This window comes from Dermacentor variabilis, chromosome 6 (genome assembly GCF_050947875.1).
Source record: "Dermacentor variabilis isolate Ectoservices chromosome 6, ASM5094787v1, whole genome shotgun sequence".
Classification (NCBI taxonomy): Eukaryota; Metazoa; Arthropoda; class Arachnida; order Ixodida; family Ixodidae; genus Dermacentor; species Dermacentor variabilis.
Genome location: NC_134573.1, coordinates 135,517,522 through 135,531,608, shown reverse-complemented (window position 1 = coordinate 135,531,608; position 14,087 = coordinate 135,517,522). Strand labels below are relative to the sequence as shown.

At 44.1% G+C, this 14,087-nt stretch overlaps 2 protein-coding genes across 5 annotated transcripts in view; one reads left to right on the top strand and one right to left on the bottom strand.

The window, feature by feature from the left end:
- The first annotated feature begins 64 nt into the window (after positions 1–64).
- LOC142585272 (putative ATP-dependent RNA helicase DDX49) lies at positions 65–7,892 on the top strand. The gene is made up of 7 exons (XM_075695895.1): positions 65–202; positions 516–754; positions 882–1,076; positions 1,443–1,714; positions 4,879–5,033; positions 5,791–5,991; positions 7,586–7,892. The coding sequence occupies exons 1-7, from the start codon at positions 91–93 to the stop codon at positions 7,840–7,842; spliced, it is 1,431 nt and encodes a 476-aa protein (XP_075552010.1). The 5' UTR covers positions 65–90; the 3' UTR covers positions 7,843–7,892.
- The window catches only part of LOC142585273 (magnesium transporter NIPA2-like), a 37,922-nt gene continuing 31,505 nt past the window's right edge, over positions 7,671–14,087 (bottom strand). For all 4 annotated transcript variants that reach the window (XM_075695898.1, XM_075695902.1, XM_075695901.1 and 1 more), the window contains one exon: positions 7,671–12,404. In XM_075695898.1, the coding sequence (XP_075552013.1) occupies positions 12,348–12,404 (57 nt within the window). In that variant the 3' untranslated portion in view covers positions 7,671–12,347. The remainder of the gene's footprint in view (positions 12,405–14,087) is intronic.

The following is a 14,087-nucleotide window of genomic DNA, read 5'->3' as shown; positions in this document are numbered from 1 at the left end:
GCACTAGACATACCCATGTAGGTTGCTCTAGTTTTAGCGCAGTCTCGACATGACCTCGTAACATTTGTCCACGTCTATGCCTCTTTCAACATGGCCGCCCCCAGTAACGGTGGCACGATGTCCACTGTCAAACACCCGAAAACTGCGAATTTTGCAGACCTCAAACTTAACAAGTGGATAATCGACCAGCTCGAGACATTAGGTATGCTTGGTCGTGATACTCTAGTAGTAGATGTCGTTAAACTGCCGGTCTTTAGTCATCTTGGCTGCTAAAGTAATGCTTACATGATGCCGATGCTTGAAATACGCTCCCAAATGTCGCCTGTCGTTTAGTTTAATCTTCAGAACACGCGACGTTTATGTTTAACATTAAACAGCTTCAGAACTGTTCGTATACTGTTGTCGAATGTCATCTTAGCACGAAGGGCAGCGGATGTGCTCACAGTTTCAAGTATTTATTTCCCTTTCGATGTAATCGTTCAATTACTTCCATTCTCTCACCTACAACTTCTCAGGTATCAGTAAACCTTCACCGATCCAGGAGAACTGCATTCCTGTCATCTTGAGCGGGAAGGACTGCATAGGATGCGCAAAAACTGGCAGCGGAAAAACGCTTGCCTTTGCGCTGCCGATTCTTCAAAAGCTTTTCGAAGATCCGTACGGTATCTTCGCACTTGTTTTGACTCCAACTCGTGAACTAGCATTCCAGATCTGCGACCAATTCAAGGTTGTCGGCAAAGCAGTTGGCTTGAAGGTAAGAAACGTACAAGAGATGCAAGTGCGGTGCAACACTGCTTTCTTTCATCCTAAACCAATGCTAGCCACAGCTGAAAACAGAGCACGCGAGTATATATATTATAAATATATATTTTCTTTTACAGGAATGCGTCATTGTCGGAGGCATGGACATGGTGACGCAGGGACAGATTCTGGCCGAGAGTCCCCATGTTGTTGTGGCCACACCAGGACGATTAGCTGATCACCTGGAAAGCTGCAACACGTTCACTCTCAAGAGAATTCGTTTCCTGGTGTTGGATGAAGCAGACAGGCTGCTTGAAGGTCATTTCAATGAACAGGTTTGTGCACCTTGCAAGGATCCCAACGCTTGGACCTTACTGAGGCTTCTTAATGCATGGTGTTATTTAATGCTGTGCAAATGATTCCTGTATGAACCCTTGAAACTACCTATGTGCACGATGGAAAGAAAACATGGCTTGTAGCTCTTCAGTGAAGTAATTAAAGAGTAGCTTGTGGCTGTCATACACATATTCATTTGTTAGGTTATGAATGCATTACAAATCGCCAGAAGGGCTTGGTAAAGTGCTGATACATTGCATACCAACATGCTCTAAAGACTTAAGTCGTGCAAGTGGTTGTGTTGTCAAATTTTATGGTATGAAGCTTTGTGTCTCTTATCTCTTGCTTTATCTTGTATTACACAGCTTAAGACCATATTTGCTGCACTGCCCAAGAAAAGGCAAACATTGTTGTTCAGCGCCACCATTACAGCCACCTTAGAAGAACTTCGCAATGTTGCCATGACAGATCCTTTCTTCTACACGGCTCCCTCTGATGTGGTGACAGTCGAAGAACTTGACCAACGTTATGTCCTGATGCCAGTTTCTGTACGAGAAGCTTACCTGGTGCACATTCTGAAGAGGTTTCTCGACTCCATGCCGAAGGGCTCTGTCATTATCTTCACAGGCACTTGCAAGTATGCATCCTGCTGTCTTACAGAAATTTGAAAGAATGAATGTATGTTGTTTATTTGCGCAAGGGCCATTTATGGCCAAAGAGCACCATGCCAGTGTTAGTGACTTTGCAGTGGAGTGAAGAGTTCTACGAAGTTGATGTGACGTGGCTGTAAAGGGGCCTTAAAAATAGTCGCTGTAAAGTGCATAAAATATACGTCTAATAAGATTATGGTGATGATCGATGACGTGTACTATGACGTGGTCTCACAGACATTTCTTTGCTTCTCTTTGTAGAGTTAACGTGTTATTTCAGATGTGCATGAAGATTTACTAGGTAAAATTTATATGTGTGTATGTGCGCCTTTTTTGTCCTTGTCTAGTTTGAGATTTTTAATATTGTCAAATTTCCAGCTTAATGGTGTGCTCGTTCTAGCTAGATTCATACCAAAAAGAGCCTGCTTTAGTTTTTCGCATCTTGGTACCAATAGGGTGTATTCAGTGACCGTTGGATGTCCCATTAAGATGTGTTACAAGGCCTTTGCAACCACTGAAAAAATCGTACACAAATCGAAGTTTGGATGAGAGAAAAAGGAACCTCATAATTGTTGCTCACATTTAGGAATTGGCAAAAGAAAGATGATGTAATAATACAATGTTAGTGAACATGTATATATACGATACGTCATCGAAGGAGCTGCCATTGTTGCAAAATATCGAGTGGGCATAGATTATATAGAGTTGGTTATACTCTTATGTCTTCATCATGCACATCCAATGTGCACACTCACTAATATATATTCTGTACTTGTATGATGAGTGAGTGAGTAAACATCTTTATTAGACTAAATAAAAAGAAAATTATAAGGAGCAGCCATCTTTATAAATCATATGCAAATTTATTTTCTGATTCTTCCATTGTTTCTTTGCCCGACAAGGGTGAAGTCGCATGCCGCTAATCTCTATGGATGCTTTGGGTGCCTGCGTGGAGGTTGCCTAAATAAATTTCTTTAGCATTTACACTAGTGCACTAGCAGTGCTGATGACGTATTGTAGTGAAGCATAAGTTTTTTGAGCTAACATTGTCATTGCCACATAGCTGAGTTTTGCTTTTGATATTGCGGACAGTATAATCACAACCAAAGTGATCCCACAGAGGCACCGATGGGCGACAGCTGGTATTATGGTACCCAAAAGAAAGTTCACCAGAAGAATAATGCGTGGATCTGTCCTGTAAACAATGCGACTCGGCTACAGTGAAACAAGAAGGCATACTGATTGTGCCACATATGTAGTACTATGCCATGTAGTACTATGCCATGTAGTCCTAAATTAACATGTTTGTTCTGTGAGAATAATACATTGGTTGCAGCTAGTTTAGAAATGAAATTTCTGCAGAAGCTATTGATGATGATTGCCAATGTAAGTGAATAGCCAAATGCTTCAAAAAGGCTGCTCGCTTTACTGATGGAATGGTGCACTTGATGGTATATTTTTGTCGCAGTGAGGATATTTAGGTTGTGCTTGTTGTAGCATAGCATTATTTCGTGGAGAACATAGCTGCAAGATTTAGCACTTGGAAATGAATGTGACCAGCAACTCCTGCATGTGAGGGCATGCACTCTATGCGTCGGCGCAACGCCCAACCTCTGATCACGAAAATGGGCACTAGGGCCAGAGAAAGCTATTCGCTTTAAAAGATATAAGACTTCATCAATTTAAAAACTTGGTGCCACCATAAACTATGAAGGCTGTTTCTGTGCATCGTTCTGGGCTATGCATCATTGCCGTAGCAACAAGGTATCACAGTGACAAGTTGTAGCAGCAAGTCATGAGAACAAACCCTTACTGCAATTAACAGTGGCACTGACATTCTGCGTTAGTGGTCCCTAATAACAACTTCCTGTTATTCTGAGAATATTTTAGCTCTCAATTTCCTTTTCTTAATTTCCTTCCCTTGGAATGCATGTTTCAGGTGAGCTGCTGAAAGAGAGAAAGACTTCAATAAGCGCTGGAGAGTTTATCCTACCCAAATTATTGAAATGCTACTTCAGAGCGATAGAAGTAGAATATGTCATTAAAGCTTCATGTTTACTCTGTGGTAGTAAATTGTCAATATGCAGCCAAACAACTGAGTGTGTTCAGTTTTTGTTTAGACGATGTCATCAGGTGTTCTTGTTCCATTAGTTCTGTTTAAATACATAAACAACATCTTCAAGCACAGGCTTCTCAGTGTGATTTAATTGGATAAAACAATCCTAGTGTTAGGGTGGTTAAATAAATTGCTTTGGATTGATTCTAGGATCTCTCAGAATGACGAAAACTTTATCAAGTCACTTCATTTTGCTTATGCTGTATTCATTTTGCTTGCCGCATACTCTGTTGCATTATCGTATGAAATCTGTGTTTTGCTCTGCTCAAACTCCTGCCGTTAAAGGGGCCATGAACCACTATTTATCGAAGTGGAGAAAGGCATTCGAAGTGAAAATAGGCTATTTCAGTAATACTTTGTCACAAAAAGCACTTCAATATGTTTAGCAGAAGCTGAGTTATTGGCAATTAAACACGGCCTCAGTTGTGCTCCCGTTCCTTCTTCAATGCCTTGCACTGCGAAGGCTACGGCGCAGTGGGGCGGGCTCACAACGTCCACCTTCTAAATGTCACCGTGTTGCACAGTTCAAATTTCATTTTGGATGGTAACATAGACGCCGTGACTTCTGCCTTTGGAGCCTACGATGCGCTAAACATGAGCCAAATGCGGTTGTCCTCGGCGAGCTGCAATGCGTTTAGCCAATGGACTCATGGCGGCGGCCGCAGTATCTGTGCCATGTAGCCGACCTCTAGTACCGTGTAGCCGTCTATTGGCAGTATCTGCCAATAGCAGCCGTCTAAGGGAATAATGAAATAAAACATCCAGAACAGAGTGAGGACAGGGCCTTCTGTTGAAAAGAGAGCGTTTGAGAGAAGAGTGACTCCGGGATCCGCTTGCGAGCTCCACACACCGCGTGCGAGCGCAAAGCTAATCTGAGATGTTCACAGCAGTGTATGCTACTCACAGACTATGTTATTTCACCAAACCCTAGAGGTGGTTCAGGGCCCCTTTAAGGTTAGTAGCAGTGTTTCAAGCAAATGATATCGGATATATTTGTGAACATTAAGTGATACTGGTTCTCTTTACGCATTTCAGAGGGTGCCAGGTACTTTCAATCGCCCTGAAGTCTCTCGGCTTTCCAAATGCACCCCTGCATTCTCAGATGCCACAGAGAGAACGGCTTGCTTCACTGAACACATTCAAGTCGAATACAACTCGTGTGCTTGTAGCCACCGATGTTGCCAGCAGAGGTACCCTCACTGGGCTTGTACTTCTTTTTCTGTTCCTAGCATTAACCATATAACTTAGATTACTCAGGTTCTTTGCGTTGACCATTTTTTAAATAAAACTCCAACTGCTTTCATGATTAGTTCAGTATGTCTAGCGCAATGGGGCTTTGCTGTGCCGTCCATTCTCAAAGGCCATAGTACCAGCATAGTGTTATTCTATCACTTGATGTTACCACCACCTAATTAGTGAATTTATTCCCCCTTTTTGCTCTTGTTGGATATGCTTGTTAACTGTGGTGTCTAAAGAGACATGAGACAAGACATTGTGTTTAGAAGTATGTTGGAATATTTAATGTTGGAAATATGTTTTGATACAGTGGTGTCATTTTCTCTTACCAGATGGTATCACTTCCCAATGAGTGATGAAATTAGTTTTTATTCTTTTGTTCAGGACACTACCTAGCTGTGACATCTAAAGAGATACAGTAAACCACCATTGTGTTTACAAGTGTGCAAGAATGTTCAAGAAAAGTGACTCTAGAAGTTGAAGGGAAAACCATCTGCTTTTTGGAATGAAGCTACATGCATGTGCTTCTTGCTGCGAGTACAAGAACAATAGTACTAGGATAAGTTGTTTATGACAGTATTGTCTATTGACTATGCTGTGTTTATTCAGCATGTTTGAAAAGTACCACTGGGCCCCTTTAAAAATACAACATTCAAATTTGTCGTGCTACGAATGACAAAATTGGAATGCAACCTAACAACTTGCCTGCAGGTTTGGACATTCCATCCGTGGAACTGGTGCTCAACCACAATGTGCCTTCAGCGCCTAAGGACTATGTGCATCGTGTGGGTCGTACAGCACGTGCTGGCCGTGGGGGAAAGGCCATCACTCTCGTAACTCAGCACGATGTTCGCCTTGTGGAAGCCATCGAGGCACTTATCAAGACTAAGCTTGCCCTTCAGCCTACAAAGGGTGAGAGCAAGGTTTCGCCTACCCGTTATTCAGCTAGACTGACTGATGTGTCCATCCATGAAGATTGGCAATATTGGTGACTTGCAGAATGGCCCCTGTCACACGTCCTCATTTTCAAGCTAGTACTACATGTAATGCTACCGATAGTAGCTGGGGCCCTAGTTCTGACTTACAGGTGTTCTGAAGCAGCGCAATTTTTCGAAAGTTGGGAGCTTTGCTGTACTCCGTTTCATACATATGATGCAATGCTGCAAAGGCTAGAAGAGAGACTTCTCTGACTGTTTCGCATCTGCGATGAAACAGTAGTGCGTCACATATGAAAGAAAGATATTTGGGACTCACCGTGTAATTCAAAGTAAAATTTAGTATAGTCCTTCTACAGAAAAAAAGAAAGAAAACGCTACATATTTATTACATGAAAAGTGTCAGAGAACTAAACCTGTTTGTCACCATACAAGCAGAGTAACATGTTTGTGGCATCCGGCAGCCACAACACATCACTTGTGCTGCGATCAAAACGTAGCATGTCGCCTACTAGAAGCAGAAATATACGCAAGTATTGTGTGATTTGATGTAAACTTCTGTCCACAAGTAGTAGTTGGAATATATGGCATACTTATTTCCTAGGAAGCGTTGCAAATCCAAAACGACTTCGCTTCAAATTATGAGAAGCAAGGCCTCTATGGCAGCGCTGCTTACATAGCTACCGCAGCGTTGCCTGCTATGCATGAATCAGAGTATAATCATAACTTGGAAGTGCTGCAGAAAAGATTGCTGAAAAGCCACTTTACGTTCCCTAGGTGCTGTACATCCAACCTGTAGCCCATTGCCCTCTTATTGTACTTGTGTTGAGGGTGTGTTAGAAGTGGGGAAATGCGGTTTTTGGGGTGGATTGTATTCACAACTTCAGCTACATTGAATCAATGTTGACATTACCACCTCACCTGACCCACACACTAAGGAACTGCTTGCTCAGCTAGATTGAAGCTTTGTTTATAGATATTCTTATAGATTCTTCTTCAGCAGTAACTGTTATGTGCTGTTAATTGACTAACGACAATGACAGGTAGCAAAATGAACTTCACATTAGCTTTTAGCTATAGCAGAGCACTTGTTTATTGATAGGGTCAGGCCATAATTACTTGTAAGAAGGTGAAATGCATTCTTCTGTAGAGACAGATGCTATGTACTCTTCCATGGCTTGAGAGGATATAGTGTTGTGTTCCCACAGAATAATCAAAAAGGCCTTCACATTGTTATCACAGGTGTATTAAAAGTTACATTTTATGGTACAGAGGGCTTGATAATATGCCACAGTTGTCACTGTGGCTATGTACTACTGCATATAACATAGGACCATGGAGGTTGTTTGTGGGCATTGCATTACACGCAGTTAGGCACATGAAAAATTAATGTCCATCCCAGTGGCTTCCAGCTACTTTGCCACCATGCATGCACAAGAATACTTCTCTAGGCCAATCTAGCCCTTTCTAAGATACTGTGGGTACACAAAGGACTTCACTGTTTTCTTTCTGGTTGACTTGTGACAAATAATGTATCTTGACTTGTTTCTTTTGTCTTATCCTCTCAACAGAATCAGAAGTACTGAAAATACTGACACAAGTGTCGGTGGCCCTGCGAGAGGCCGAGATTCGCCTGGACGAGCAGGACTTTGAGGAACGCAAGTTGATCAACTGGCGAAAAAAGCTCCTTCTGCAGGGTCTCGATCCCGATGAAGTGGAGGCCAAGAAGCGCAAGAAGCAACAGCAGCGACTCCTCCAAAGGAAACGAGAAGGAAAAAGACTAGCACAGGCAAAAGGAGCCCACAGAAAGGAGTCTGTAGAGACGTGAATGCAATAAAAATTAATTATATTTGTTGTAAATAAAAAAATACAGATGACCATACTGTGTTATCTTCTTTGTGTGAAAGACAAACCCTGAAAAGCCTGAAATGCAAGGGAAGGGGGCTATTGAAGGCCTGTTGCGTTGGCAGAGGACTGTGGCACGAGCCCACACAAGCAACTTTTTGGAAGGCCAGAACACAAGAGGCTGCAGTTTCACCCGAAAAGTAAAGCATTGATAGCGATAGCAAGGTTTAGCGTTGCGCTTGAGCTCCTCAGACGGTCTTGTAACAATACACAGGGGTGACATAGCATGACACAGCGTGAAAGGCAACTGCTACTGAACAGCAGAAATACCGCCCTGGCAGCTACCAGGTGTATCACAATGGTGGCGTAATGAGGTGTCACCGTGTGACGCCAGCATACGCCGCCATTGCATGATTGACAGCAAAATGCGCCTCTCCATCCCAAGCGTTCTGTCAGCTTTCGTTCCCAATGGCATCCGCATGCTGATCCCACCATACCAGTATGCTAGAATCCTCGGAAGACTTTCCCGAGCTCGCTAGACCCTGCAATTTAAATTGGTGACCCAAGCAGGGTCATCACGCGTGTTCCACCACTCCCAGCTCGTTCACACTGCCTTTTCGATGAGTGCCTGGTGATTGCTAACGGGAGTTCGATCAAATACTCCAGCTGGGCATTACTTGTCCTTCATCCAGCACTTGGGCCTCCCCACTTTACCTTGTGCCCAAGAAAGAGTGTGTAAAATGCTTACATGGTCCATGATAGCTATCCCCTTCTACACATCCAAGATTTCACAGGCCACTTCATGCATCCATGCACTTCTCTTGGATGCAAGTGCATGAAGGATGCAAAATCTTTAGTAAAGTGGACCTCATCAAGGCGTACCACCAAATCCCAATGAGGCTGCCGATATCCTGAAGACGGCCATTACTACACCCTTCGGGCTGTTTGAGTATGTGCACATGTCCTTTGGGCTATGCAACGCAGCTCAGAAGTTCCAAGGATTTATTGCCGAGGTAATGTGCGGCCTCCCAGCTGTATTTGCCAATATCGATGATGTCCTCGTTGCAAGTCCCAATTTACAAGATCATGAGCATCACCTCCGGGAACTCTTTCAATGCCTTCAACAATTTGGCCCGGTTGTCAGCTACCTGAAATGTGTCTTTGGGTTTTCTGAGCGCAAGTTCCTGGGTCACCACATCTTGGCGCTGGGAATTCGTCTGTTGCCCTCTCACGCCCAGGTCACGAAAGAATTCCTAGCACCCACTACCCTACGCCAGCTGCGCGAGTTCCTGAGCCTAGTGAATATCTCCTGATGCTTTATTATGCACTGTGCTGAGCTTCTGCACCCGCTGACTGACCTCCTTCACATGACCAAGGGCTCCTCAGCTGCAATTTCCTGGTCTCCCAAAGCTCAAGCTGCTTTCAGGGCTGCTAAACATGTAGTCGCCAATTCGGTGCTTCTCATCCACCCGAGGACTAATGTGCCTACTTGCATCATGGTGGATGCTTCCAGTGTGGTCATCGGTACTGTTCAACAAAAAATCGACTCCGAGTGGCGCCCACTGGGCTTCTTCTCCTGGAAGCTCCAACCTGCTGAGACTCGCTGCAGTGTTTTTGGCCATGAGCTGCTCGTCATCTACTCCACCATCCAGCACTTCCAGCTCTACTCGGAGGGCCAGCCACTTTATGTTCTAACCGATCATAAGCCCTTGGTCTTCTGTACAAGTTCATACAGAGGGTTCATCTTCCATACGAACTCTCCCAAGTATGCTGCACATGAACTTTGTCAACTGGCTTATATATTGGAGTTCACAACAGATATCTGGCACGTCAAAAGCACCGACAACAAGGCGGCTCACGCACTTTCATGCATCACCTCACTCGGCACTTCTGTGGACTGGGAATGTCTAGTCCGGATGCAGATGGAAGACCCTGAGCTGCAAGCGCTGCGTGATCACCCCCGTTGCCTCCATCTGCAACTTGTTCCTTGCCCATTTGTGCCTGGTGCACTCTGGTTCGACATGTCAGTGGCTGCACCTCGCCCCTTTATTCCGGCTGCCTTCCGTCATCCAGTTTTTCTATCGCTTCACAATATCTGCCATCCCAGCATCCAAGCTACGCAACGCCTCATTATGCAGCGATATGTCTGTAAAAAGCCCTCGCTTGCCAGACTGCCTAATTTACTCACCGCTTGACTCCCTCGCACTTCTTATTACCACCTGGCTGTTGCTTTGGCCAAGTACATATTGATTTGGTTGGACCACTTCCTCCCTCTCACGAGTGCTGGTACATTCTAACAATGGTTGACTGTTTCACCTGCTGGCACAAAGCTGTGCCCATCCTGGACATCGCTGTGGGAATGGTCTCCAAAGCCTTCGTTTCAACATAGGGTTCCTGCTTCGGCTGCCCCAGCATTGTTACAACTGATTGTGGCCGGCAGTTTGACTGTGCACTGTTCACTTTTCTCAACTGCCTGCTTGGTACTAAGCACTACCATACCACTGCATATCACCCCTGTGCCAACGGCGTGGCTGAGTGGCTCCATCCCCAGCTCAACGCTGCCCTCACTGCACAACTTGATCGAGAGCACTGGATCGACCACCTTCCTATGGTGCTTCTTGGCCTACGCGCCGTCCTTCGTCCCGACTTTGGCTGTTCAGTGGCCGAACTCGTCTACGGTGCACCCCTGCAGCTTCCTGGAAAACCTGTTTGTTACTTTGGCCCCCTCGCCCCAACCGCTGCAGTACCTCCAATGCCTACAGGACTGCATTCAGCGACTGCACCCCGTCTCACTGCAATCTCCGGACCACAGCATCTTTGTGTATCCTGACTTTGCGTCTTCGACCCAAGTTTTTCTCAGATGAGACGCTATAAAGGCGCCTCTTGCGCCCTCCCATGATGGGCCGTACTGTGTCCTCCGCAATACGCCAAAGTCTGCCACCATCCCCTTGAATAGTCATGAAGAGGTCGTCTTGTTAGACGCCTCAAACTGTCCTAACTCGAGATGCTTCCCAAGGAGCTCCTCGCAGATGCCGCCGGCGTAGGTGCCGATCAGTATGTCACTAAGGCAGCCTCATCTCTACCTTGTCTTTGTGTGCACTTCGACATTGCATCTGGGTGGGAGGTCCTGCAGCACACACCAATGGTGTGTGCTGCACCATTGCCCTTTCAGGAGGCACCTTGGTGCCGGCTGTGAAACAAGAAACAAATAAAAAATAGGTGGCGCATGCTCGATGCACGGGCGCGGCACGCGCAGTCAGGTTCTAGAAGCCTGCTATGCTGGTCCTCTTGACCTGGTGCGCCATTGTGACCCCTTGGTTCCCGACAGTTCTACATCATATGGTCCAGTAGCCTGGCATAAATCTCCTCACAATCACTGGACTATGCATTTGTGAGCCCTCATTCACAATAAGGTTCGGAAAAGCGCAAGTTCTTAAGGCTGCCATTATTGCACAACATACTAAACAACAACACTGGCACTGATAAGGACAAGCATTTCAATGTGCCCACCTACGTGTTCTCACACGTAGACCATGCTCTTATAGTACGAGAGTATAACTGCTGCATTAACTTATTCAAGTACTAATCTTTTCCCGTACTCTACATTACTGGGACTGCTTACTGGGAAAAATTATTGCACCTCTTATGCCCTTTATTTATTGCGAGATTATATTTGCAATACTTAAAAGGTTGAAGCGACTGTCGTCTTTAGTTTATTTGCCGTATAGTGCTACTGTTCTGTCAGGCACCTACAGTGTATTTCACATTATACTTCTATTGTACTTAATTCTGTACTTCTCGCTACAATAATGTCCATAAGGGCACTGTAGGAATCTGTAGAAATAAATAAAAATAGAGGCAATTTATAAGGAAACTTTCCGTTATCGCTGTGCAAACTAGTGCACGAAGAGCAATAGGCAACCAGTTGCTTGAACTTTGCATGCCAACAGCAATGCGCTCTAACAGAGCTGCAATTTCGCATCAGCACATTCACTGTCATCTTGGGGCACATGTATCCAAAATACATGTGCTCAGATTGTACATGATCATGGACAAAGTATGGCTGGACACATACGGCTTTAGCAAGTGTTAAAACAGGCGTCGTTAACAGGTCTGCTAGTGTTCGAGAGTCCTGTCAAGTTTGTGGCGTACCTACTGGATGCTGTCAACATATTTTAACATTCAAACTCCTGTAGCATTTCCGGTTCCAGTGCTGGTTCCCTATAGATATTGAAAATATGAATTTCAAGACAATTTGTTCCTTTTCTTAATTTTTTTTTCTGTAAGATTTGTGTCCTCCTTTAACAACACTTTCCATAACAGACAACACAACTTTCCTTTGCAATTTCTCTGGAGGGAAAACGACAGGTGTATGTAAATACAGGAGGACAAGACATGCCTAAGTGATTTCTTTGATCATGGATGTCATGTTTTAATATGTACAAATTTGCCGTTCGGGTGAGATGAGATGTCAGTCGGCACTTGCTCTTACACAGTGCTTTCTTCCCAATGGTCGACAACGTCTCTGTTCAGTTTGCATTCAACCTGGAAACAAGGCAGTGACACGCTCTTTTGACAAGAATCTTTAAAAATGACTACAGCAATACCCTGTTACAACTAAGTTGAAGGGGGAGCCGAAATTATTTTGTTATATCCATTATTGCATGTACTGCAATATGAACCTCTATGGGCATTTCAAGGGGAATTTCACTTATTTCGTTATATCTCGTCTCGTTATGAGGTTTGACTATGTGTGAAATTCAAGCAGTCATTTCCGGCAACTACAAAGTAAAGATGCATATGACGCATTTTCGCCATGTGGTAGCTCAGTTTTTAGCACTTTCCCAATTTGCTGCTTAAGACAAACTCGCGAGATTTCTGCACCATTAAATAATTTTCTTTTGCCCTTAGAAAAATTGTTCATGTGATGTTTGGACGGACACTGTGTTTACGCCAAGTTCTTTTCAGACTGAACTTGACAGCTTTATCGACGGAATGTAGCATCGGTGTTCTCGCTGTGATGGGGGCAAGAATTTCGGGCAGAGAATATGTGTGTGCACAAAACTTCTGTGGTCACATTCCCCGACTGATCACTTTTGGAGATATCACTTTTACAAGTTTTCACATGACTTGGCATCGTACATCTTGGTGCCTAAAGGTGACAGTATCCCCAGCACAGCACCACAAATGCCGTTAGTCACAGATGGTCATGCGTCCAGCGCCAAGTCATGCAAAATTCTGGCGAAAGTGATTGACAGAGAATGCTGCCGCCGTTTAATATCTTGATTACAATGCAAAACGCAAGCAAAAGTCTGGAGAAATCCATGCTAGTCACAAATTGAAGCCTATGTGAAAGCATCACAGTCTGAGCACCAGATCTATAATCCAGACAGAAGCTTTGAAGCAGGCATATCAAGCTTTTCTGGTGTAGTCTCTGTCAAGGCGAACAGCACAGATAAACACTGTGTCATCGGGCTCCATTTGCATTGAGTGTTGCTGTGTTGAAGCTTACACAAATTCATAGCCTTGTTTACACCATGAAGCTCATGTGCTTTTACAGACGAAAGAAATAAATCCCAATTCCAGCTACTTTCCTATCTACCTAGGTGCCCTGTTTTCAACAAGAATAGTTCTCAATGCCATCATAGGTATCTTGAAATGTTGAGATGAGTCTGGTGAAACTGAAAAACTATAGCTCCCTAAAATTACGTGGCCGAAATTTTTCGCAACTCGGGGACTTTGGATGTATTCGAGGCAACTTGACTACGATTTTGGGATTGTGCTGTACGGCTCACTTGGGCCGCAAGAACTGCTTCCCATCTTATTTCTTTTCTATGATAACTGCCTTTTCAAAACAATGCAGTATGTTCAGCCTTGTGCGTGTCACTTCAGTCACACATGTTCTTCATGCATCACTTCTTGTCCGAAGGATGCATCAGCCTAGCATGTAGCCAGCAGAACTAGCCGGCAAAATAAATTTTTAGTTTTCAGCATAGTGTCCATATTTCTTGCCTAAATTTTGCATGCCCTCGAATTTTGCAACATTTGACTAAAGACTCGAAAATATAAATTTTTACGCTGTTCCGTGCAAATTACTGTTTGATGAATGATTTATGGCTGTCCAAATCATTTTTTCAAACAGTCAAGGTCAGCATACTGACTATGCCACAGTTCGTCTTTCTTAATGAAGTTTTGCCTTGTCCTTCCATTAAGACAATCGTTATTGAC

What these genes read in the sequence shown, in the direction of transcription:
- LOC142585272 (XM_075695895.1), top strand. Translation starts at nt 91, where the DNA reads ATGGCCGCCCCCAGTAACGGTGGCACGATGTCCACTGTCAAACACCCG. An exon ending in CGACCAGCTCGAGACATTAG is followed by an intron (nt 203 to 515) that starts GTATGCTTGGTC and finishes ACAACTTCTCAG; the next exon opens with GTATCAGTAAACCTTCACCG. An exon ending in GCAAAGCAGTTGGCTTGAAG is followed by an intron (nt 755 to 881) that starts GTAAGAAACGTA and finishes TTTCTTTTACAG; the next exon opens with GAATGCGTCATTGTCGGAGG.